The 26404-nt window shown below is 45.5% G+C and overlaps 1 protein-coding gene across 1 annotated transcript; it reads left to right on the top strand.

Annotated features, from left to right (window-relative positions):
* The first annotated feature begins 1077 nt into the window (after nucleotides 1–1077).
* PLAT (plasminogen activator, tissue type) lies at nucleotides 1078–23556 on the top strand. The gene is made up of 14 exons (XM_016195643.2): nucleotides 1078–1140; nucleotides 11488–11583; nucleotides 12688–12730; nucleotides 14144–14281; nucleotides 14677–14787; nucleotides 15124–15298; nucleotides 15951–16042; nucleotides 17515–17689; nucleotides 18220–18305; nucleotides 19470–19665; nucleotides 19778–19914; nucleotides 20092–20232; nucleotides 21099–21265; nucleotides 22642–23556. The coding sequence occupies exons 2-14, from the start codon at nucleotides 11509–11511 to the stop codon at nucleotides 22798–22800; spliced, it is 1695 nt and encodes a 564-aa protein (XP_016051129.2). The 5' UTR covers nucleotides 1078–1140; nucleotides 11488–11508; the 3' UTR covers nucleotides 22801–23556.
* The last annotated feature ends 2848 nt before the right edge of the window (nucleotides 23557–26404 follow it).

Here is a 26404-nt window from a genome sequence, read left to right as displayed (position 1 = left end):
CCTGCCATCCTTTCTTTTACTTCTCTCACACAATGCCTTGTCTCAGCTAGACATCAACCAGTAATAATACATGCCACTTACTGTGATGAGCCAGGGATCTTATGCACGTTGTTTCCAATTCACACTTGACCTGCAGTTGCGAAAGTTCAGCATAACTGAAAAACTTGCCTGAGTTCACATTCCTCATTACTGGTAGAGCTGATTCAAGCTTAAGCCTTTCCCCTACACTGAGCTGCTTTTATCAGTCAGCTGTTAACAAGTCAAACAGGTTGTCTGTTTCCAGGAGTATTTACATTTAAGAGCAAACTCTAGCACACCCAAAAGCTCCCATCAGTTTAAGGGATGGATGGTCGTAAAAGAATTCCAGTTCAGCACCCCAACCCCTTTATTCCACTCCGGGAATGCTGGAGCTAAAAAGGCCTCAATGACCACAGATTCACTTTACAGAGAAATGAAATGATTTTCCTCATGATGGCAGAGCTGGGAGTGGCAGGGCAGGTGCCTGATGAAGCAGATTACAGGCTGGGGCACTTTCCACTGCAGGTGCCTGCCCTTAATTGCCCCCACCTCTACCCCAAATGCTTCAACCCTGGCACTTCCTCTGTCTGGAGGGCAGCTGGTCCACCTGTCCAGTCCTTCCAACCTCTTGTGTCCCACCGGGCAGTTACTGCTGGAGATTTCAGAAGAAACCCTCCGACTCCTCAGTGTATATTTCTTTTCGTGAATGGGGCTTAGACCCAGCTGATCTTGAGGGTCCCTTTTACATCATTGAAACTAGGATTCTAAAAAAGATGACTCTTAAGGTCCTGTCCAACTCCCAAATTGTTGTATTCGATGACATCAGGACTGTGAATAATCAGGCTGGCCCAAAGCCAGGATGGGCTGCGCAGCTTCCATCCTGAGCTTCCTCCCCCTCTTTATAAAAACAGGCCCGCCCCGTTTGGCTCCCTCATGGCCCAGTGCACTGGGTATCCTCCCGCCGCAGAGAAGCCCGCCCACCCGGGGCCACTGACCCCACCCCCGGCCTTGAAATTTAAAGGAGGCTGGAGCTGTGCAGAGCGATTGGCGCTGAGGTCCTGCAAGAGCCCGGGCTGACCGACCAGAAAGCTTTTCCAGAGGCAAGAAAGGCCAGGAGTGGCGGTAGGTTGAATTTTGTGCCTCTCTGTCCAGCCGGCTCCTCTTCTCTGTCTTTCTGGCAAACTCAGGCAATCAAGGATTGTCTAAATGGGGGACTGACTTTGTGCTCCAGGCAAAGGGGATTAGCTGGAGTCCACACCCAAAGGAGATTTCCTACTGAATCTGAATCTGCATTGAATTGGGATAGGCTGGAGTGTTTTGGACGGGCGAGCAGGGCAGGGGAAGAGAGAGAATAGGAGGGGTTATTTCTTGGATAAGAAATCTCTGCTTGCAGAGTAAAGGGGAAAGTGAAAAGAATTATACAGAAAATGCTCTGACTAGACAACAAGAGCACCTCATGACTAATGGGCAAGAAATGTACAATCGGCCACCAGCGGGACACTTGGGGGGGCTGTTGAGGGGGGTGTCTGACTAGGCAGCCTCCCTCAAAGAGCCCACAGAGAAACTGAGGCTGGGGATGGGCGAAGAGTGACATTTCCAGAGCACGATTGGGTGGGAAGTGCTGGGAAAAAGGAGGGGGCTTTCAGAGAAAGGCCTCTGAGCTCCCCTTTCCCCCACCATCTGCACTAGACAGCTTTGTCTTCTGGCTTTTTGCCCAGTGTGCAAATGTGAGGTCCTCTCTTTAAGGAGTTTTTAATTACGAGAAAAAAATAGCATCAATGTCCTTTATTCCTAAAGCACTCTGCAGGAAGCATATCAAGTGTCTCTAGACTTTCACTGTTATTATCTTTATTTTCTTAACCTCATGGTGTGGGAGGGAGGGAGGGACGGAGGAAAACTCCATCCAGGTCACTAATGATAATCTCAAGTGCAAAGAAGTGTGGTAAGGATGATTTATTTGGTGACCAAGTTGGAATAATGACAGTAGTCTCCTGAAACTGATTGATGACAAAAAAAAAAATCATGTGTGTGTGTACATTTATAGTCCTGTGTAGAAATTCTGCAAATACAACTTTTAAGTAGTTCCCTCAGAAAGACTTCCTAGCAATTTTTGTCTGTAGGCAGGAAGACTCACGCTGGGATCTGGACACTGACTTGTCCAGAATCAATATATGACAACCAGAGTGAGCTGCTGGGTAAGTGCTTCCTGTAAGAGCAGAGTCAGGCTCCGGCACTGGCAGGGATGCAGTAAATACTAAAACAGAAAGAGCTCCATCCTATCCATCCATTTATTCTGCCTAAAATGTTCTGTGGATCTAGCTACTCAAATGGCTCCGTCACTGTCTAGACTCTCCAAGAGCATCTCGGTTGACTTTGTGAAGCCTCGTATCAAATGCTCCCAGTGTCTGTGCTATTCTCAGTTGCTTCATCACAGACTGGGACAGTTCACACCACCTGGGAGTAGCTGAGGAACAGCAATGATGCTGTTACTAGTTTGTGCTCGTTGACGCAGGACTGTTTCCTTGGGGCCTAACACAGTGATGAGCAGAGCTGATGATCAGTACATTTCAAACTATTGTAACAGGCGGCCACAGCTTTGGTGGTGGGACTTGAAGTGACCAGGACCATCTAAGGCTTTTGTAAATCAGTGGTGGGGACCACAGAGCAAATGGAGAAAGTTACTGTCCAGATGAAGCCAGTTACTAATCTGCAACAGGAGTTTTTCTGGTCATGGGATTTTATAGCCACCTAAGGGGCCCTTTAGCTGGGATCATCATTTGGAAGGAGCAGTGCTAGCTTCAGAATTTCCAAAGCTTCCAGGGTGCGTGGAGATTATTTTCTGTCAGATGGCTGCAGTGGCAACCATAGTTCAAAGCAATGATAGTGGACTTAGTTCCAGACAAAATTCAAAATTCCATGTACTTCTCTGAGATACCGAGTATCTGGTTGCGAGGAAAAATTTGGGTGTTGAGTTGAAATGTTCGGTTTCACTCGATTATTTGGCCTTGTGCATCTGTAGTCTCAGAATAAATTTCTATTTTCTGTGAATTTTCAGCTCTGCTCTAATAAGGTGGCTAGTATGAACGATGAGTGAGCAGAATACTCCATTTATTCCTTCTTTGGGCCATTTACTTTGCATGGAGAAAAATTAGTTTCAGGTTCTAAACCTCATCCTAGTCAACAGGCTCACAAAACCATGTGGTGGGTGTCAAATCAAATCAGATTAAAAAAGTGAGGGTGATTTAGACTCAGAGAAAGTTAGAGCTAGAAACATCATCAGCCCTGGTCCAACCCAAGTCACATGGTCTGACTTTGACTTAGCTGTCTACTTATATATAAGGGCAGCACATTTTCTTAGTGATATCTTGTACATTTTGTTACATTTTCCTGCCTGGGAAATAGACTTCTGTAGAAGAGGGTAGCAAAACAGATAAACCTGAAAAATTAAGGCCTATTACAGAAGGAAACATGAACCGGGTACTGGACACACAGCAGGCATTTCATAAATATTTTTTGAAGGGATAACTCAGGCAAGTTCTAGTACTGATCATGATTACCCAGGAAATGCTAACCAGCTGCCCTTCCTATAGAACTAATACAATTGGGTTTCCTTAGCAGCTGACCAGCACCATCCATTTCAATGGCCATGATCCAGAAAGTAAGTCTTGGCCAACAGGCCTAGCTGAGGTGCACAGGATGGCTATATGACGCTCCTGACCTGTACACCAGTGGCTTGGAGAGGTCTGTTTGGGAATTGACCTACAAGACCTGATTCTACCTGGAGCCTCTGATCACTTTAAGGTCAGGTTGAACTCAGATACTGGGAGACCTTTGTATTAAGAGCCTTTTTTATTATATAGTCACAAATATCCCATTAACTTACAACTAGGCGTTAGGGAATCCAAATTGAATCCTTCCCTTAAGGCCCCAACACCCTTAGACCTCTTGGGCTTTCCAAATCATCCTTTCTCCTAGGGACACCTGGAAGGGAGACCCTGGGGTGTATAAATTATACTCCTTTACCCAAAGAAAGATGCTTGCCCTGAAGAGTAAGAGGCTCTGGTTCCTTGTGGCTTTTACACTGGGCCCCAAGCAACGGGCCCATCTTGGAGATATACTCTGTCAGGAACGCCCTACTTCATTGCCTGGCTCACTCCTACTTTTGTTCAATAAACAGCTTACATAGTATCCATTCCAGAAAGCCTACCCTGACCAGCACCCCTGTCTCCCTCCTCAACAAAAGTGAGCTAGATCCCCCTCGTCCACATTCCAGTAGGACGGCTTATTCTATATTCCCTCCTTCTATCCCCCCCCCACCCACCCCTAGCATATCACAGTGCTGATCACACTCTACTATTATTGTCTAGTTATTACTTGTCTGTCCCCTTCCTAAACTATGAGTTTTTGAAGATGGAGCATAAGTGTCTTTATACCATGAGCTTGTGCCTTAGTGCATGGTTGGTGCTCAATAAATGTTTGATGGTGAATACAGAGTAAGTCATCAGCTATGATTTCAAGAAAGGAGGAAATTAGACTGAGCTTGAGGTTGAGGTGGATGGGATGGGGATCTGATAGACAATAAGAGGATGGCACCCAAGGGGGTTCTCCAGCCTCTTTGTTAGACACCTTTGCATGAGCAGTTTGATGTCAGCTGGGTTTCTTGAAGATAAGGGACCAGGGGCTGGTTGGGGAAGCTAAACCCAGTAACCTACTGTGAATCATCGAAAAGAGAAAAGACCAGCGGTCAACTTCTCTATTCACCTTTGGTCATGTTCACAAAAACAGAGAAACTTATTTTATTTTGCCTCATTGTAGCAAGGGCCAATGTCTGCCACCTGGGCTTCAGAGAAAAAAGGGAAGGCTTTTTTGTATTGTTTTGTTTTTCTGGGAAGCTCCGGTTTCCTTATTTTTCTCACATAATGTGTCTGGTTGTCAAACATTCACATGTTCTGCATCAGATGGGCCTTATCAGTAGCGAGAGCCTAATCTTCCAGCTGTCTTAGCTGCTAATTCCGGCTTCTCTCAACAGTCGCTCAGGCATGTGTGGTATAAATAGGCCTGGGAATGGCAAATAAAGACATAGATTAAAGACTGGATAAAAAGCACCACCCACATACAGGAAATAATGGCTCTGGCTGATACTGATCTGTACACATAGATGAAGGGCATGATTCTATCAATTGTAAAGAATCTGGCTGCAGGTCATCACAAGATGTCCAAATGATCTAGGAAACAGTATTTGGTATTAACACTCTCAGGACCCCATAAAGCTTGGCGTCTCTTCTGCCTTAGCAGCTTCTAGTTACTGTTCTGGGGAGAAGCTATAAACTTTGGTGCTCTCATTTCTGAAGGATGCCCCTGACAGTAAGTACAGTTAACCCTACTGTGCACCAGCACTTAGTAGGGCCTTTACCTGCTTCTTCTCTGTTGCCATAACAATTCGACAAGATAGAAATTACTAACTCAGTAGAAAACCCAGGAAACCACAGGCAGCCTGTAAGTGGTAAGTGGAGTTTGAAATTAAGACTCTAGAGGCTGTGCTCCTCTCATGATGCCATGCTGCTCCTCTTAAATAGCAACTTTGAACACATTGAAAACATGACATTCCAGCATCAGGACACAGTAAGGAGTAATGGAAAGAGGGTCAGGTTTTGGATATTAGAACTGGGGATCCTGGGTTTGAGTTACTGGCGCCACCTCTAATAAGGTGTGTCACCGTAGGGCCAAGTCCCTTATATTTTGTTTAAGTTTAATTCTCTCATCTGTAGAAACAAGATAATATTACCTTAAATGATTCAATGGATGTAAAAGGGTTTTGTAAACTGGAAAGTAGTAGGTACTCAAATACATGATGAGCAAATGGCATTAATCCACACATTGTTCAAAAAATGTACTGTAAAGTCCCTTTCATGTGAGTCCAGTAAAATGCGGACAAATTTTGGTAATGATACAATGAAAGCTTCAAAGATCATTTTGTGTGGTTCAAGTGTGTTGAAATCTGGAGGTTATCTGAAGAATTATCAAATTATTACATATTTAATTACCATGCAGTGATGTTTACTTTAGGGAGTGGAAGGAACAGGAGGAACTACCCTCATTGCTTAACAGGAGGCCCTTTTAGGTTAATAGTAGATTGCAAGGTTTGTTTAGATTCAGACTTCGGGGGTTAACATTTTATTGCACTGACTAATTGAGTTCACTTTTGCGGGCTGAATCTGTTGTTGTTTTACAGGAATCTAAGTTTATTAGGAAAGGGGGTTTTTTGCTTCGGTTTTTTTTGGTATTTTTTTTCCTTTTATTGTAGGAGAAGGCAGGATGGACTTTTATTTTCCTAGACCCACAAATGACATTCCCTTGGTTCCCCCAAATCACTAGGATTACCTGGCAGAGGGTAGAATGTTGAGTAGCAGACAACGCTCAATATAGGTTTTTTCTGAGTAGCCAGGTTAATATTATCTAACTTAGACTCAGGCCATTATACCTATATTTTGAAGATGCCTTGGAGAGAATTCTGCCCTGAGTGATTGATTGGAGATGGGGCAGGGAGCAGGAGAGGATTCTATTCTATCGACCTCATTGGAATGATCAAATTAAATAATGAACAGACTCTTCCTCTCTTGTCTCCTACTTATAAAGAGTTCTGTTTAAGAAGAGAGGAAATAAGCTTTGGCACATAGGAAATTACCTTTAAAGGTTAAGAATTGCTTATATGATGGCAGTTTTTGTAACTGATTTCTATTCTGAGAGTGTGGTCTCTATAAAAAGCAAGAGCTATATAAATGGGACCAGAGCTACCAGGCTAATGGCTCATGTCCCAGCCTCCAACCCTGGCTCAGACAACAGTGAGCTTCTGTGGGAGCTCACCCCCTTCTCCAAGGCCTGTTTCCTCTTCCCATCTCACCTCATCTCTTGTCCTTACTCTAGTGGCATGCCTTGGCTGTTCCAAGGAGTTCTGACCATTTCTTTTCTAATTTGTTAGCATCCATTCTGGGCCATGGTGGTTGGAGGGGGTGGGGGGGTGGAGGGAGGGTGTTGCTGGTTCTAAAGCCATGAGTCATTTTAGTGCATTCGGTTCTCTTACAGACTGAATTTCTCCTACTCAGATTTCTAGAGAAAAAAACCTCCTTTACGAAAGATTTCGATTGCGAACCTTGCACACGGTATTAGATTCAGTCATAGTACCAAATTACGTTTGTCTTTCCTTTGCAACTCCCATCCTCGTCTACCTTGTTCTCATGTCTGCCTTTTTCTCATGGGCAAAACTGGAAACTGAAATCCTCCAGATCTGTAACATCTGGGGCAATGGCATTGTTTGTACCTAGAATTGTAGAACTTGGCTGAGTGATTGCAAATCATTTTATAGCAGACGGTTGAGTGTTTAAATAAAAGTGCTTATACCCATCTCTAAGTGTTTGACAGTTTACACAGCATGTGTACACTCCTTATACCATTTGTTCTCATGACAGAAATCACAGAATGTTAGCCCTAGAGAAAACCTTGAGTCCAGCCTATTTGGTTTGGCATCCCTAGGAATAGATTTTATGTCTCAAAATATAGATGCTTTTGGAAGGGCAGCACGGTTTTTTTTTCCAGTCACTTTTACCTTACGTGAATGAGCATGTCGATTCCTTTTCTGAGAGCAGAGTTCTCTGGGGGAAGGTGGAGAAGGTAGGAGGGAAAGGGCAAGGCAAAGGGAATGGAAAAGCACTGAGGACAGCACTTCCTCTGCTGTCCCCCAAGTCCTTCCTGTACCTGTCCTGCTCCCACTTCAATGGTTTCACCCAGTCCAGACTCAAACAATTATGTTGGGAATGCCCATCAATCAGCATTCCCCCATGTACCCCTGTGGAAATGAACACTGAGTGTCTGGTTGGCATGGTCGTTGATTTCTCAGCCAGAATGACACACACCCTGGGCTTGGGGACAGTAATCCTCTCCCCGGTTACCAGAACCAGTTACCCATTGTCCCCTAGAGCAGTCGTCATTCGCACTTGTTCAGAGGGACCAGTGAACAGAGTCGCTCTGGTGCCGCAGCCAGCAGGACCCAACTGGGCTTCCAAGCGGAAAGGTCAGAGGTGCCGCGGAAGCTGACAAAGGCCACCACGTGTAGCTGTGCAGGTTGTGCCCTGGAAAAGGGTGCCTGCCTTTGCATCCTTGAAATCCAGGCCATGCTTTATTTGCCAAGTCATGTGCCCTGCTGAATGAACTTCATCCACCAGAGAGGGTGCCTTTTACAAATCTGCAAAAGTCAACTTGGTGTGCCAGGATGGGCCTGCCAGAGCTGGAGCCTTGGGACCTTGGGAATGGCAGGCTTTCCGGCCCTTCCGTCGCTCCCCTCACGCAGTGATTCTTTCAGTGATTCAGAGATTTCGGTCTAACAAAGTGAGAATCCTCATGCTTTTGCTGTTTCTTTTTTTTCTTTTCTCTTTCTTTCCTTTCCTCCCTTCCTCCCTTCCTCCCTCCCTCCCTCCCTTCCTTCCTCCCTTCCTCCTTCCTCTTGCTTCCTTGCCTTTTTAGTCCTTTGATTCTGGGAAGCCATTGAAATAGCAAAAGGAAGAGAGCACATTTTTAAAATCACAAGTCTTTTTTATTTATAAAGTGAGCCTCAGAAGGACTTCTTACACTTATCCCTCAACTCTCACCTCCTGCTCTGGCCTTGCCATGAGCACCTGGTGCTTCTCCCTTTGGTGGGAGCCTGTGGTCCACTGTGTTGAGTCTCTCCTGGCGTGGGTCCCATGGGTCCCGAGTCTGAGACCGAATTCCTGGCATTCCCTTTCTTCTTTGTCCAGGCGCTGCCCACGCCTCTGCACCCACCTCTTTAACAAAGGCAAATCGAGGACACGTTTCCCTCCCTTTTCTCTTTCTCCCTTGTCCTCGGACTGCGCTGCTGGTCTGCAGGCAGGGTGACTAATTTCTTTGTCATCCTCTCACCCCTTCAGCCTGTCCGGCTTCTCTCACTGCCTCTGTGCAGCGAGGATGGAGCGATCACATTGTGGGGGTTTTTGTGGGACTCATTTGCACTGAATCAGCTCAAGGCCTAGCAAGGCCAAAAGAGACAGAGGGAGATAAGGACGGATAGAAGGCAGACAGCCTCTAACTCTCCCAAGAGCTGAAGACAAAAATATGCTCTTTTCCCCCTTATGCTGATTTTTTGGTTGCAGAAGAGTTAGACAGGATGCAGCTGTTGGAGTCTTTGCACCCAGCCCTAGGCCAGGCTCCTCCTTCCCATTTGGTCTCCCTCCCCCCATTTGTCCAGGGAATGCAAATATGTTAATATTTACTTCCCACTTTGCAATTTCCAACATCCAGAATTGTGCTCCATTTGGAGGATGGCGAGTTCTTGAAATAAAACAGTAACTTGGCAGGCACCCCGGGAAAGGACTACTCCAATCCCCTGAACTTGGGTGAATGAGAATATTGAAAATACTGGCTGGTTTGGCATGCAGGTTAAGGTCCTTGTTCAGCTGGTGGCTCGTTTACTCATTCAATCATTATTTCATTCAGAATTTCTTCATGAAGTCCCAAGAGTTTAGAAGTTTCCCTATCCTCAAGGCTTGGCTAAGATAATAAAGGATGGCACCACCTCTAAATATGTGGAAATGATCAAGGTCAAGAAGAAAGGAGGGGAATACATTGAAGAAGATCTATTTTTAAAGGTTATTAGGAGGGAAATTTAAGAGGAATTTTGGAAATTTTGAGAAAAGGAAAAATTAAGGACAGCTGAGAAAGAAAATCCAAAACAATTCCCTGGGTTCAGAAGACTTTGCTGCCTACTTCTTTCTGCTGAAACCAGTCAATAGTATCCAGCTTCCTCCTCTAAGAAAAGGGCCCCCAAAGAGCACACCTCCCCCACTTGCCTGAGAAGGGGGCCTTGGGCATGCCAAATCAGAACAGAGGCCTAGATCCTGAGCTGCTTTCGGTTTCCTTCATAGTGGGCAAGGGGAGGTGGAGGAGGGGTGTGCTGGTTGGCAAGACTCCCTCTGAGCCCAGGGTCTGGGTTTCCTTGTTGGACTCATTGTTGACCTGACCTGCACTCTCCACAATTCCCCCAGCTCTGCTTTCCCTCCTCTGCCTGTGACCAGCATCCCAGGAAGAATCACCGGGGCATAAAGAGTCTCCTATCACCCCTCTCACCCTTTCTTTTTTATCCTTGCTCTAGGGGGATCTTGGGGTCATGGGAAGGGAATAGCACTTCCTACAGGGGGAGTTCTTTGCAAATAAAGAAGTCAGAGCCAGGCCAGGATGAAAGTCCTGGAAGCCTCTAAAGGGGCAGGGCTCTTAGGATCCTTGGGCTAGGGGGAGGGGTGGAACCAAAAGTTGTTGTGACTGAAGGGAAATGAGTCAAGGGAAGAAATTTCCTAATTTAATCCTTAAGGATGAAGGAGTTAGTGGGCTTGCCAGACCACAAAACAACATCCCGACCAACTAACCTACTTAAAGCTGCTGAGAGAAGAGCACTGGGAAAGGCACATGAAAGCTGGGTATTAAGGGTCCAGGAAGATCTGAGTTTAATGACTAAAACCAGATGCCTCTGCTCCTTTCTGCAAACCTGTACTTTGTCAGGCCTGTCTAAAGAAAGAGACCAACATTCCGATGGAGCGGTGGGGAGGGGGAGGGCTGACCCGAAGAGCCTTCTCTTTGTTGGACAAAGAGGCATGAAAGTCATGAGTGGAAGAGCAGAGGCAATCTGAGGTAGGCAGGCTCTGTGATGTGTCAGCAATAAATCCCTATGGTTTCTTCTAAAAAGTCAGAGAGGGGACATTACTGTGGCTCTGTCTAGTCAACCCCAGGGCAGGAGTTCACTTCAAAGGAAACCAAGCCAGCTCACCACAGTCCCGAGGCTGCCAAGAAGTGCCAGAGATTGCCTCACCCTTCAGCCCATAGAAATCTCTGGACAAAATCATCTTCTAGCAACCTGTGTCCATTGATGGGTGAATGGATAAGCAAAATGTGTTCTATATAGACAAATATTATTCAGCTTAAAAAGGAAGGAATTTCTGACATATGCTACAACATGGATGAACCTTGAGAATATTATGCTAAGTGAAATAAGTCAGGCACAAAAGGACAAATATTGTATGATTCCACTTGTCTAGGTACCTAGAGTAGTCAGAGTCATAGAAACAAAGTAGAATGGTGGTTGCCAGGGGAATGGGGAGTTACTGTGTAATAGGTACAGAGTTTCAGTTTGGAAAGATGAAGGTTTGGAAACGGAAAGCAGTGATGGCTGCACAGCAGTGTGAATGTGTTTAATGCCACTAAACTGTACACTTAAAAATGGTTAAGATGGTAAATTTGATGTTATGTGTACTGTTATAAAAAAATCATCTTCCAGACACTTGCCGTGGGATTTCCTGCTAACGAAACTGATTCTGGAGGGCCTGGCCATGAAACAGTTTCAGGTTCTTGAACTGTTATGCTATTTGGACCTCTCACATCACATGATTAAGCTTTTCCCTCTTCTTCCAGGATCTAAGGGACACTGCAGAAATGATGACTAAAGTGAAGAGAGAGCTGTTGTGTGTCCTGCTGCTCTGTGGAGCAGTCTTCACGCTGCCCAAGCAGGTGGGTGTGCAGTCCACGCCTGTGTGCCTAGCCCCTCGAGGCTGTGGTACTTCTGGCTCGCCTCAGTGTACCCAGGAGCCCCAAGGTAGGGATGGTGTCAGACTGGAGAGGCAAAGGCCCAGAGGGCCAATCCCCTCTGTATAGGTGCTTGGGATTCGGCTTCTGGCAACACTTATTGTGACTTGAGGGAAAAGTTCTTAATTCTACTCTACTGCCTCTGAATGCCTTCTTTGGAGCTATTTTTTAAAGAATGTGTTAGAATTAATCTGTAAAGTATTTACAAAAGACTACGAGGGCTTCAAGCCATAGAAGCAGGCAAGCTGCCCTCGTGCTGCTTACTTTTTCATTGGCACAGAAGCTGTATAATACACATGCTCTCTGAAAATTTCCAGCAACAAAGGGCATCATAGAAAGCCAGGTAAGCAATCCCTGATCAGCAGGATTTTAGAGGAGAGTCAGGGATGGCTACATGGAGGAGATGGGGACTACAGCTCCACTATTCAATATGGTAGCCACTAACCTCGTATGGCTATTTAAATTTAAAATTAAATATAAGATTCAGTTCAGTCACACTAGCCATATTTCTTTTTTTTTTTAATGCTCACCCAAAGATATGTTTATTGATTTTAGAGAGAAGGAAGAGAGGGAAAGAAAGACATTGATGTGAGAGAGAAACATCTATTGGTTGCCTCTCAAACGCACCCCAAATGGGGATCAAACCCACAACCTAGGTATGTGCCCTGACTGGGAATCAAACCCTCAGTCTTTTGGTGTATGAGACAATGCTCCAACCAACTGAGCCACCTGGCCAGGGCCACACCAGCCATATTTCAAGCATCACCATATGGACTAGTGTCTACATATTGGACAGCACACGTATTAAACATTTACATCATTCAGAAAGTTCTTTGGGGCAGCGCTAGTCTAGAAGAGGAGGAAGAATTAGACAAGAAGGCAGGAAATGGACATTCCACGTGGGACCTGTTAGCCTGAGGAGGGATCTCTGGTCAGGTGGCATCTGATTGATGGGTGGTCTTCTGGATTGGCTACCTTTATTCTTAAGACACCCAGCATGTGCTGATCCTTTCCCCGGTTTCTTTGCAGGAAATCTACATGCGGTTCAGAAGAGGAGCCAGGTCATACAGAGGTGAGATAAAGATGCTGAGGCAGAGAGGGGTGGGTGGAGGTAGGAGGCAGGGTTAGGGCTCAGAGGCTCGGGGTGTTTTAGGCTCGGTCTGGGGATTTATCTTCTACCCATCACCTGACAAATTAAGCTATGTGAAGGTGAAATTGTACAGGGCAATTCTGCAAAGATGCCTGTGTGCTCCCCCATCACTCACTCCATGCACCCAGGTAGCTGAAGCAGCGAGCCAGGATCTGAGGAGACAGGGACAGGTGTGCCCTCAAGGAGTCAAGCTCTCGAGTAATCGCAAAGCTGGTGGGAGCCCGCAAGCTCAATGGCCCTAAGTCCTGTTACGCAGATGAGAAAACGGGCCCTGGAGATTTAGTGACTTGCCCAAGCCCATGCTGCTGCCAAGTTGCAGCCGTCCACATCCTCTGAGGTCCTTTCCTGGGCTGTGATCCCCATCCCTGCAGAGTCCACTTGGCACCTTTGTTAACTGACATCTCTGTGCGTCCAGTTCTTTCGGGTGGTAAAACTGGGATAACTAGCCTGGGTCAATTCACAGAGTGGTGTGGGAAGACTTTCTGTCCATAAGACCATGTCTAGAATTGATTCTAGAAACCTGAGGAACATTCCTGTTAAGATTCCAAGAATAAAAAAAATGCTAACAGCCGATGGATTGTTGTAACTCTGATCTGAAGAACTCTAGGCCTAGCTGCAGGTTGAAAACTACCAACCTGGGGCCCTCATCTCTCCTCCTTCATGAGCTAGTTCCCTTGGGTCTGAAAGACTTGCAACACCCCTCTAAGTGGAAGTTTCCCTAATGAGTCACACCTTAACTCTTCATGTCATCGCTGTTGCATAGCACAGCGTTTCCAACAAGGGTATCCTGTTCCCCTTGGGCCCTCAAAAGAAGCAATAGTACAATTTACATTAAAAGTTAAAGATTTTTTAGGTTGACATTCTGGTTTGCAAACAGAGAAAGAGGGAAAGAATATTAATGGGAGTACTTCAACTATTTTCATTATATTTTCAAAAGTACGAATGGAAGTAGCACATTTTCTTCACAGACCAAAATGCCAATTTTCTTTGTTTGGGGCCAAAAATGCATTTTTTCAGTGTTGTAATACGTGGATCAAAATCTCTGGTGAGCATTATTATACATGTGTATAGTTTTAATGAATTCAAATGAAAACATAGAGTATTACTTAATAAATGTATTTTAATAGATAAATTCTTTTAAAATGAGGGCCCATTGGAGGAAAAAGAATAATAAAAGGGGTTTTGGAGACAAAATATTAGGTATTTGTTGTCTTCCAGTGGAGGGCAAAAAGGAATAATGGACAGATTATATAGAAAGTGAGATAGGAATTCAGAGGTTGACCACCAGTTTTTGGTGAGTTGTGCCCTAAGAGGCCAGCCTGTCTTTTGTTATAGTGACCTGCAGAGATGAAAAAACCCAGATGATATACCGGCAACATGAGTCGTGGCTGCGCCCCATGATCAGAAGCAACCGAGTAGAATACTGCTGGTGCAACAGTGGCCGGCCGCAGTGCCACTCTGTGCCCATCAAAAGTACGTATGGACTTCAAGCCGAGGGTTCGAGTTTCAGCGTCCAGTCTCATGGCCCAAACCCTGTCTTTATTGGTCCCCCCACATGTTCAAATCTTCAAATGGAGATTCCAGGCATGATGTGCCTTAGGCAAATGTGAAGGTGCTGAGCAAAAAAGGAGCAAAGCTATGTGACCTCAGGCAAATGCCTTCACTTGCAAGCCTCAGTTTCCTTTTCTGTAAAACGGGGAGAACAATAGTACATACTTCATGGTTTGCTGTGAGAATTAAGTGAGTTAATTTTGTAAACTGCTTAGAATAGTGCCTGACATGGAGACAGCACTCTTAATATTTTAATTTATATTATTCTTGGGGCTACTTTGAAAGTAATTCAGGATTTCCTTGTTCCTACTTGACAGGTTGCAGTGAACCACGATGCTTCAATGGGGGGACATGTTGGCAGGCTCTGTATTTCTCAGATTTTGTCTGTCAGTGCCCTGAAGGATTCAGTGGGAAACTCTGTGAAATAGGTGAGTGGTAGGTGGGTGCGTGTGAGAGAGGGACTGAAATTCCCATTGTAAAATCTACCCAGAAAAGAAATCTGCCCTGGTGACAGGGGCCTGGATGGGGAGTGGGGACAGCAAGGTTCATCCAAGGGTTGGTTATAAAACCAAGGTGCTGGGCTCACTGGGTGTGAGTCTGGAGTCTAGCTCTGCCACCAGTCAGCTGGGTGACCACCAGCAGCTTTAGCAGCCAGCCTGACTCATTGGTTGGGGGTGATGACAGCAGCAGATGTGAGACCCTTTGAGAAACTAAATGAAAAGGGGATTCACATGTGAGATGTTGCGTTTCCTGCTTTCAATCAGATACCAGTGCTACCTGCTACAAGGACCAAGGTGTCACCTACAGAGGCACGTGGAGCACAGCCGAAAGTGGGGCTGACTGTATCAACTGGAACAGCAGCATTCTGGCCCGGAAGCCCTACAATGGGCAGAGGCCAGGTGCCGTCAAGCTGGGTCTTGGGAATCACAATTACTGCAGGTGAGAGTGCTCTCTTCCCTACTGAGTAGTTTTTTTCTCTGGTAAGAAGATGTTACCCTTGGGGAAAATACCTGCATCAGACTGATCAGAATTCTTCAGAGAAACAGAACCAATGGGATATATATATATAAAGTGATTTATTTTAAGGAATTGGCTCATGTGATTGTGGGGGCTGGCAAGTCTGAAATCTGTAGGCTGACCAGCGAGCTGGAAACTCAGGAGTTGATACTGCAGTCTTGAGACAGAATTTCTTTTCAGCTTTTGCTTTTAAGGCAAAACTGATTAGATGAGGCCCACCTACATTATCAAAGAAAATCTTCTTTACTTAATCTGATTATAGATGTTAACCACATCTACAAACTCCCTTCACAACACCACCTAAATTAGTATTTGATTAAGGAACTAGGCATAATAACTTAGCCAAGTTGACACACAAGACTAACCATCACAGTCCACCCCTTGTCAACTTGGCACACAAACACATCTCCTTAAACCATATTTAATCTCCAAATGAAGACAATCACCGTCATACTTCCACCTAACATGATACAACTATCCTGTGCACAACCAAAACCAAAAGCCCACTAACTCTTTCCCCAGACCAGAAGTTCCACTTTTAACACCCCCTGGCTTTCCCTGGCTGATTTTTCAGAAACCCAGACAAAGACTCAAAACCTTGGTGCTACGTCTTCAAGGCAGGGAAGTACATCTCCGAGTTCTGCAGCACGCCCCTCTGCTCCAAGGGTAAGTGCAGCCTCCCCACCTTCCCCTGTGGTGTCGCAGGGAGAAGAGTCTAGGGGGACGGGCTGAGGGTCCTTCTATAACTGGGAGGCAAAGGAGTAGGCTGAGAGTTAATCCTTTGGGCTGCAGATGGGGGGAAAAGCCATGAGACTTAGGTGCTCACCCAGGCGAGGCCTCTGGCCATCGTTTGACCCTGAGCTGATCTCTTCACACCTCTGACCCTCAGTTTCCTCATCTACAGCGGAGAAGGTGGGGCTGCATCAGTGGTTTCCAGTCCTTCTGAGAATGAATGGGAATTCTCCCTTTTTTGATTGATGGGCCTATTTCTCTCCCCTCCCCCTTTAAATGTGAGAAAATTTCCCAGATTTAAAAAATACTAAGTTACAAAAAGGTACTATGAATTCAGTGGTGCTTTCACAAATAATCGTGTTATTCATCACAATAGTATGAAAAACATGTTTGAAGTCCTAAATATACGTATACAAAATAATGTACATTCAGTCTACAAGTAATACTGATACTCCTGTGATTCTGAGGCCTCTCCACAGTAATGCTAAAGCATCCTCCCCGTCTCCCAGGATCTGGTCCAAATTGGGACTCACTGGTCTAGATGATCTTAAAGATCCCTTCTAAGTATACTATTTATTATACTGGTATATTTTGTCAGTTTCAAATGGGGAGAAAAGAGGGTAAAATAGGACAAATAGGTGAAAATAGGCAGCATTCTCCTTCCTTCCCAAGTCCAGCAATTGCTTCAGGGCACTGGCAGGCAAAATTAGAGAAATAAGGGCCTGCTGACATGTCCTTCCATTGAACTACCTAAGTTCACTTTCAAATAAACAAGGAAACCTGTAATTATTTTCAAAGCAGCTGCAGGAATAATCACCCCTAACTGAACGCAGCACCCTTTCCTGCTGAACCTGAATATACCCTCAGAATCTCTTTCAACACAGCAATCTAGGAAGCCATATCCAGTTGATGGAAGTTGGCACACCAGAAGAAAGCCATTTGCCTTCTCTGTGTAAAAGGGCTTGAAGAAGCCCTGGCTGGTGTGGCTCAGTTGGTAGGAGCGCTGTCCTGTACACCAAAAGGTTGCAGGCTTGACTCCCAGTCAGGGCACATGCCTAGGCTGCAGGTTCAATCCCCACCCCGGTCAGGTTGCATGTGGGAGGCAACTGATCAATGTTTCTCTCTCACATCAATGTTTCTCTCTCCCCACCCCACCCCACCCCCACCTCCTCGGCTCTAAAAAAAAATCAATGAAAATGTCCTCCAGTGAGGATTTTTTAAAAAGGGCTTGAAGAGGAGAAAAGGGGGAGGTAGGATGGTATCACACCCTTCTCACTGGCAGGCTGGCTGCCTTCAACTCCCCAGGTCAGGCCACCAGCTCCATTGCAAACCTTGTTGCACACTTCAATGTGCCTGCTTTAGCATTTTATTGGTTTTGTTTCAGTTTGAGATTTTTTCTGTTCCAGAAAAAAATGGGGACTGCTACACTGGAAAAGGGTTAGCATACCGTGGTACCCACAGCCTCACCACATCTGGTGCCTCCTGCCTCCTGTGGAATTCCATGATCCTGATAGGCAAAATTAACACAGCATGGAAGAGCAACGCCCAGACACTGGGCCTGGGCAAACACAATTACTGCCGGTATGTAGCACAAGGTCGGAGGGGCTCCGGTCTGGGCAAAGGACAAGATTGGGGCGTGGGATGGGAGAAGAGTTGATGCCTAAAGTTATACGAAAGACCCAGTGAGTGGGAAGAAACCATGGCTATTATCTAGTCCAACCTATTCATTTGCTAAAATAACACCTATTATGAAAAGCAAAGTCCACCAGATTTTCAACCCAAATCCCAAGTTAGAGTCCTGTCCCATTGCCGTTCAGTCCTCATCTGGTCTGCTCTCACATGGCACTGTTATTCCAATGAACTGCAAGAGTTTCCCCACAGCACAGTTCACAGTGCCTCCAAAGGACCCTATGAGATGAGCATGTCGTGTTGCTAAAGTTAAAGTTGTTTTCCTATGGTGGGGTCTCTGACAGAACAAGTCCAGAACTCAGGACCCTCCTTCCCAGCTCAATGTTTTTGCCATTGGTTCACTGAGCCCCCTTCTCCTCTTCCATGGTTTGAGATGTGATTGAAAATGTGATTTAAAACTTTAAACTCCCTTTATCATCTAGGAATCCAGATGGGGATACCAAACCTTGGTGCCATGTGCTGAAGGACCGCAAGTTGACGTGGGAATACTGTGACATTCCCCAGTGCTGTAAGGGCCCTCCCTTGGCCACCTCCCTTTGCCCAGCCTCACTGCCTTGTCCTTCTTGACCATTTCCTCTGCCATACCATTTCCTGCATCTTCACAGCTGTCCGGTTCAGACTGTGTAGCTGCCAGATTTCCTGGGAGGTCAGGCCTTGTTGGGGAGGGAGCTTCCATGACTAAAGCAAGGGTGAGGTGGTAACACTCTTGGGCAGATATCCACTTTCCATGCACGGGAAGTTGTCTGAGAATAGATTATTATTACTCAGTTCCTATGAGTACACAGATCAGCCAGAGTGTTCCTCTAGAAACACAGAGTCTAACTGGGCAAGTGAGACACAAATTATCAGTTAACTCACAACCAAGGTTGTGTGGAGTGAGTCCTCAGTGAGTGATGTCAGTAAGCTTGCTCAGAACCTAGTGGGCTGGGGGTGTTAAAAATGCTTCATGAGCCCCAGCCAGGTGTGGCTCAGCCGTTGAGCATCTACCTAGGATCCAGGAGATCACGGTTCGATTCCCAGTCAGGGCACATGCCTGGGTTGGGGAATCGATCCCCAGTAGGGGGCCTGCAGGAGGCAGCTGATCAATGACACTCATCATTGATGTTTCTATCTTTCATTCTCTCCCTCTCCCTTCCTCTCTCTGAAATCAATAAAGATACACTTTTTAAAAAATGCTTCATATGGAGGTAGGATTTCACCTGGGCCCAAAGGATGGGTAAGGTTGAATAGATGGAAAAGAAATGGGGTAGACATTCCCCAGGAGGAAATTGCAATGTTTCATTATTTCTTAAACCAGGAAGTGGTGGCAGGAAAATACTAGAGGCAATGAAGCATAGCAGAAAGATCCCAGTTCTGGATTTTGACAGATCTGGGTTCTAATCCAGGTGCCATTGTGACCTTGGGCAAAAATTTCTCACCCTCTCTGAGGTTCATTGTTGTGAGGGTCACAGATGGTGTATATACAGCAGTTGGCATGTACCACGTACTCAACAAATGAAAGCTGTGGTTTTTATCACCATGGAGACTGTTATATGACACTGTGCCAACCTGTAGAGGTGCAGGAAGCCTGTAGCAACCCAGGGTTCCAAGAGAAGAAATCAAGAAGGGTGCTGAAGGACGTCACCGCAGGACCACAGATCTTCTCTCCCTTCTCTGTCCTTTCCTCACCCAGCCACCTGTGGCCTGAGACAGTACACGCGGCCTCAGTTTCGCATTAAAGGAGGGCTCTTCACGGACATCACCTCTCATCCGTGGCAGGCCGCCATCTTCGTCCAGAACAGGAGGTCGCCAGGAGAGAGGTTCCTGTGTGGGGGGATACTGATCAGCTCCTGCTGGGTGCTGTCCGCTGCCCACTGCTTCCAGGAGAGGTAGGCACTTAGAAAGCCCAGCAGGTTTTCCTACCCTCCGAGGCCTTGAAACCAGGCCGGTTGGAGGAAACCTCACAGCAAGAAGAACGTCCTAAGACTGTTTCCCCATTAGGTTTGCTCTCCACCACCTTAAGGTGGTCTTGGGCAGAACATACCGGTTGGAGCCTGGAAAGGAAGAGCAGAAATTTGAAGTAGAAAAACTCATTGTCCATGAGGAATTCGATGGCGACACTTACAACAATGACATTGGTAAGATGTCATTATTGTCCCTGCTCCAGTTCAAACTCCAGATCGCACAACACACACGCGCACACGCACGTGCATGCGCACCCCTCCTTCCAAACTCTTGCCCTCTCCTTCATCTTCCTCCCCTAAAATCAGAAGCAGCTCTTCACACAGGGCTTTTCTCTTCCTCTCTGCCCACAGCACTGCTGCAGCTGAAATCAGATTCGCTGCAGTGTGCCCAGGAGAGTGACTCTGTCCGCACTGTCTGTCTGCCCGAAGCCGGCCTGCAGCTGCCCGACTGGACGGAGTGTGAGCTGTCTGGCTACGGCAAGCACGAGGCGTGTAAGTGGAAGGAAGTCACGGCCCGTCCTGTCTGTCTGCAGGACAGCGGGGGATGCAGCCGTTGACCAGACAGAGGAAAAGGTGGTCGAGAGAGTGGTTGTGGCCCCGGGTCAGGCACTGACGCTGTGTCAGTGTAGGCAAGTTCCCTGTACAGTGAGAACCACCATCAGCCTTTCCCACCTCACAGGGTCACTGTGCAGGTTGTGAAAGGTCTGAATAGTACCAGTGCTTTGAAGAGCTTCAGATTTCAAGAAGGTTCTGACAAGAGTGAAGACAGTAATTAAGGGTATACAGTCCCACAGACCCGAGTTCAAATCCCCCCTCTGTTCCTTGCTAGCAGTGTGACCCTGTCTTGGATTTTTATGTTACACTGCTCCAAGCCTCAGTTTCCTCATTGGTGACATGGGGACAGAACTAGCTACCTCCTTAGGTTATGAGGATTAAATGAGATACTAGGTTAAACCAGTGGATCTCACCTCAGGTGATTTTGTCCCTCAGGAGACAGTTAGCAATGTCTGGTGGCATTTTTGACTGTTACAACTCAGGGTGGAGGTTTGTCCTGGCATTTAGTGGGGTGAAGCCATGGTTGGGATGCTGCCAAACAGTTCCATACACAGGGCAGCCTTTCACAAAAATGATCTGGTCTACATGTCAATAGTGCTGCTATTGAGAAACCCTGGGTTAAACTCTATAAAATTGTCGTTTTTATAGGGCAAAACAATAAAATATTGGCAATTTCACGATTTAACGTAATGTGTGTCAAAGCTTGATACATGTTCGCTATTATTAGAAAACCTGGCTTCCTCCTTCCGAAAGGTGGACAGCTTTCCCTAAAACCATAAGAGGTTTCCCCTCCTCTCTTTCAGCTTCTCCTTTCTATTCTGAGCGGCTGAAGGAGGCGCATGTCAGGCTGTACCCCTCCAGCCGCTGCACGTCCCAGTATTTGTCTAACAAAACCATCACGAACAACATGCTGTGTGCTGGAGACACGCGGAGCGGAGGGGACCAAGCAAACCTGCATGATGCCTGCCAGGTGAGCACGAGCCATCCTCCGGGCCCACCAAGGGTAAAAGCGTCCCTTGGCCAACAGGTTTTTAACGATGGAAAAAACCCTCTAATGGAGTGATTTCTTCTTGGCGAGGTGCTAGGGATTCTGAGAATGAAGCAACTGGGGAAAGATCAGAGTTACCCAAACTTAAGAACTCTGAACTGCAGGAAATTTCCCCAGTGTCTGCACAGGAAACTCCACCTGGTACAGGATTTCCTGTGAGCCCCAAGCAATTAATTGACTTGAAGTGAAGGGATGAAGCAACACAAATTAAGAGATTCCTGACTTCTGTAGGTACCGGAGGATTGTGGTCTGCTCTGTAGCAGGGGGAGGAGGAACGCAACCTACTGGGAAGTAGGATAGAGATGATTTGTGAGAAATGAGGCTTAAAAAGTCATACTCAGCCCTAATAACCTGGAAAAGCAAACCATTTCCGGCTCTCTGTTGGCATCCTTATTGGAGTTAGTACAGTACTTCTATTTTATGATAACAAGACACTGGCCTACTGGCGAGGGAGTCAATGTGGGGGAAGGGGTTTACCTGTAATACTTTCAACAATAAAGATAAATAAATAAAAAGACACTGGCCTATGGGACACAGACCAATCTGTGCTATTAGGACCTAATATAGCCAAGGGTCTGTTATTGATGAGACATGTTCACGCCTGCAGTGTGCCAGGCTGTCCGCCGAGGAGCTAGGGTTAGAGGGGTGCAAAAAGAAGGATGCCAGGCTCTTGCACTGAAGGCTTTGTGGACTTTGTTCTTATAAAGTAATCACAGCAGCCCCTACTTGGTTCCTTGACAGTTTTTGGTCTCTTTTGAATAATTTTTTCAGAACCTCCATGGTACCACCTAGCTCCACAGTCACATAAAGGTTGTATGCAAAGTGAAAGCATGATTATTTGCAAGCGTCAAGTTAAAAACAAAAACCAAAAACCATTTTGAGTTAGCAAGACAATAATAGCTAACAATTACCAAGAGTTTCACTAAATGTCATACATTTTTCCCAGTTTTTTTCAAGCTTTCTCCCAATTAGTTCCCATAACAACCTCATCAAGTAGGTAGTATTATCTCTCTTATACAGAAAAGGACACTGGAGCACAGTTAGCCCAAGGCCACACAACTAAGTGGAGTTAAAGCCAGGGCTGAGGCCTGAAGTGTCTGAGCAATTATCTCCATTCTACTTTACAATGTAGATACAGCCTAATTCTCTTACAGGATCAAGATCATTGAGGTAAAAATTTCCCTCTGTGAACTAAGTACTAGGAAGGATACAGTACTAACACTACAAATATTGACCCGAACTCCCACCCAAAGAGTCTGCAATTTTTGCCAACAACTAACCTGTTCTCTCTTTTGTAGGGTGACTCAGGAGGCCCCTTGGTGTGTATGAAGGACAACCGCATGACTTTGGTTGGCATCATCAGCTGGGGTCTTGGCTGTGGGCAGAAAGACGTTCCAGGTGTATACACCAAGGTTACTAATTACCTGGGTTGGATTAAAGACAAGGCGCGCCCATGACCAAGAACATCCAGTTCCCTGAAACCATGGTGGACCTTGCCTTTTCCATTTCAGAAGACACACCAGGGAGGAGTGTTTCTTTACACAGATTTCTCCTGGACCTATCACACAGTACCACTGGGGGGAGAACCTGCAGGAGAGGGGAAAGAATATATTTTCACAGGTACTTCCCACTCTGGAAATTTTCAGGGGTTAAGGTCTGATTTCAGAAGGTATTTTGTCAGACGGAAAGACAGATAAATGCCAGCCCCTCCCAGGATACCACCATCTAGGGCAGATAAGAGGTAGAACAAAAGCCCAACTTCCTAATCTGTCAACGTGAGCAGCTTTGGAAATGGGACTACAAAGATAAAAGCATGTCTCTGTAGTAAAAAAAATAACTAGCTCCTTCAGGAAAGAAGTATTGCATTAGAAATAGGATGTCTATTTATAGTCACAAGGAAGCCCAACAGGGAAGTGGACCTCCTAATAAGAAATGGGCTAGCTGGCCAGGTCATGTTCCTCAGACCATCCTTTAAGTCAAGTGTTTGGCTCTCCCCTTTCTCCACTGGACAGCTCTTGGAGGGAAATCCTTTTGTATACAGTGTAAATCTTTTTTCTTTATAAACTTTGTAACAGAAGAATTGTACCATTTTAATAACTGATAATCTAGACTTTAGCATATTTATGTCAAGTCATTGTAGTATTTACTTCCTGTTGCCACAATTCTGTATTATACTGTACTGAAATAATAAATTCAGATTTATTTTTCACATATTTACCTGGAGTGGAATAGTTGTTTCATACACAGTATTGCACAGCTGACTTACTCATGTTCACATTTTAAAATTATTTGCAATATTTCCTTTCATTCATTCAACAAATACAGAATACTTGCTGCACACAAGGCAATGTACTAGGGGCTGTGGACAGTAAGAAGGGAACAAATAAGCTATTTCGAGAAACAAGGTAGAACAGAGATGGACCACAAAATGGCAGAGAAACTTTTACTGGAATTCAGTTGCAGAGGGGATTAGGGAATCTTAAAGAAAAAATAGTATTAGGTAGGGCTTTCAAATAGTACTAGGTAGGACTGGTAGAGAGGTGTGGGAAAGGCATTCCTGAGGCAAGGAATATCAGTGCATGAAACTATAGATCTAGCAAAAAGGCAGTGGAAGTGCTATGGGAGGAGTACATGAGTGGGATTTCTCCACTGCTAGTGGGGTTTTGGGGGTGCCACTGAAATGAGCACTTTCAGAAGGCCCCATGGGAGAATGAGGTGTGGTAGAAGACTCTATCAGGGTGGAGTTACATTTCTCAGGTTCCAAACACCCATGTCCCTTAAAGCAGTCCTAAAAAAGGTGTATCTGGGGTTCAGCAAAACCAAAAGAAAGGCCGGTGTCCAAAGCTTCTGTTCCATGTTGCAGCCAGGTCCAGTACATTCAGTCCAGATTCAGTCTATTAATCCATTGTGTGGAGTCCACATGGCCGTGAGCCATGTGGGCACAGGGGAGCGCACCCCCTGCAACAGGAGTCAGGCGCTGACAGCAAGGGAGAGAGCTGAGAGAGTGAACTTCCTTTGTCTAGGAGTTTAAATATTCAGGTTTCATGCCCTTGCAACAGACACGCCTATTCTGGCCACTAATTTGTTCTCAGGTGTGACTGACAAACAGGCACCTTCCCGCATCAGTGATCTGCGGGGAGCAAACTTGGAGAGTGTTAAGTTAGCAAAGCTGTGTAAATGGCATGCCTATATTATCTAATTTCCCTCTACTCCTTTCCTGTTAAATAATAACCAAATTATTACAAAGGTATCAGGAGTATGGGGAGGAACTCAGTTGTACAGTTTGAAGTGAAGTCAATAATGTAGGTAGGGCCCTGGCCAGCGTGGCTCAGTTGGTTGGGCGTTGTCCCATGCAACAGAAGGTTGCTGGTTCGATTCCCAGTAGGGGCATACACCTGGGTTGCAGGCTCATGCAGGAGGCAGCCAATCAATGCTTCACTCTTACATTGATATTTATCTCTCCCTCTCCCTTCCTCTCTAAAAAAAATCAATAAAAAAAATTTTTTTTTTTAAAAATGTAGGTTGAAATTTAGATTATGGGGCCTTTGAATGCAAAAGTGAGTCTAGACTTAATTTTGTAGTCAACAGGGAGCCACTGAGGTCTTTGTTCAAGGGAGGTGATGAACAGAGCATGCCTCAGGAATATTAAGGAAGTGGTGGTTGGGGAGAGAGCAGATGAGGGAGGTAAGGAGGCTCCCTGGGCAGCAACCATAGAACTATAATGGAAAAATGGATGAGGTGAACCTGAGCATGACCTACTAACATAGCAACATCCCAGTTGTTGGTTCAGACTAGAAGCTAGTATTTGGGTCCTTTTTTCCCCATTCTGTTTTGCTTTCCTGTTCATCAGAAAGAATTAACTCCCAGGCCAGTCCACACAAGTTATGTTACTTAAGGAATGCTGCTTTCTGCTTCTCTTAGACTACTTTCTTAACCACTTGAGATATAACCCATGTACTTGGATGCTGCCCAGCAGGCATCACTACTGTGCCAGATCCAAGAGTAAATCTGCTGACACAATGCTTGCAGCTGCGTATACACTGACAGTTTCTTGGAGACAAAAAAAGGTAGCTGTAGTTCTCTCTCTAGAGAAGTTGTAAGACTGCTCAGTTTAAGGGTTCTTAAAAGGAAAGTAGTTTTAATTCATGAAAGAAACACACTAAGGCCCAAGAACTGGATACAGGGGGAAAAACTCCACTTCCCTAAAATGCTGAAGTCCCTGGACCAGTTAAATAAATGCAGGTCACGGAAACTTAAGTCACAGATTTCTTGACTTTACACTGCTTGCTTACAAGTTTCCCTGTGCAAGTGGCAGATTTTTAGATAGATGTGCCTTTCAGCCGTTTCAGAAAAGCATGGCTAGAGGACACCAATAAACAATACCCCCAGCTACTGATTCTCCTGCAGGAATTCAACTGGTTTCATCCCCTCCCCCTTGCGTGAGACACTTTTCTTCAGATAGTCGGGTTAATGAGATGAACTGAAGCAGTCAGGCCTCTTGGGATGGAAATGCAAAGTTAAAAGGCTCCAGCATCCCTCTGAGTGAAGTCCTGGAAACCGCAGACTGGGTGAAAACAATTGCTCAGGAGAGGCCACTGACTGAGCAACAAGGGCAGACTTTACTAAAATACACTCAAAAAGCAACACATCATTAGTCGATGCGGCTTAGAAAATTCAGGATAAAATGTCTGGAACTTGTCAGAGGAAGGAAATGAGCATACAGGGAAGTTAAATCGTATTATAATATTCCCCTCACTATCCTAAGCCAGATAATAAAACAAATAGCTGCTAACAGACCCAAAGAACAAGAAGGATTCTCAGGCAATTGTGCAGTCTTAATGGGTAAAGACCAGGGGAACTGAGATCATTGAAACTGCTACCCTCCTAGAGCCCCAATCTTAAGTCTGGTTATCAAAAAGTGTCAGAAACTTTTGGTTTCACGGTTAACTTAGAAAGCCAAAGATTCATACAATCCCCAGTCCTTGAAACTTAAGTTTCATATTCAATTCCCCTTTTAAAATTCTAAAAAATTGATCTCATTGTTGGCACTGAGTCACCACC

Source organism: Miniopterus natalensis, chromosome 2 (assembly GCF_054644295.1).
Source record: "Miniopterus natalensis isolate mMinNat1 chromosome 2, mMinNat1.hap1, whole genome shotgun sequence".
Lineage (NCBI taxonomy): Eukaryota > Metazoa > Chordata > Mammalia > Chiroptera > Miniopteridae > Miniopterus > Miniopterus natalensis.
This window is presented reverse-complemented; position numbering and strand designations above follow the sequence as displayed.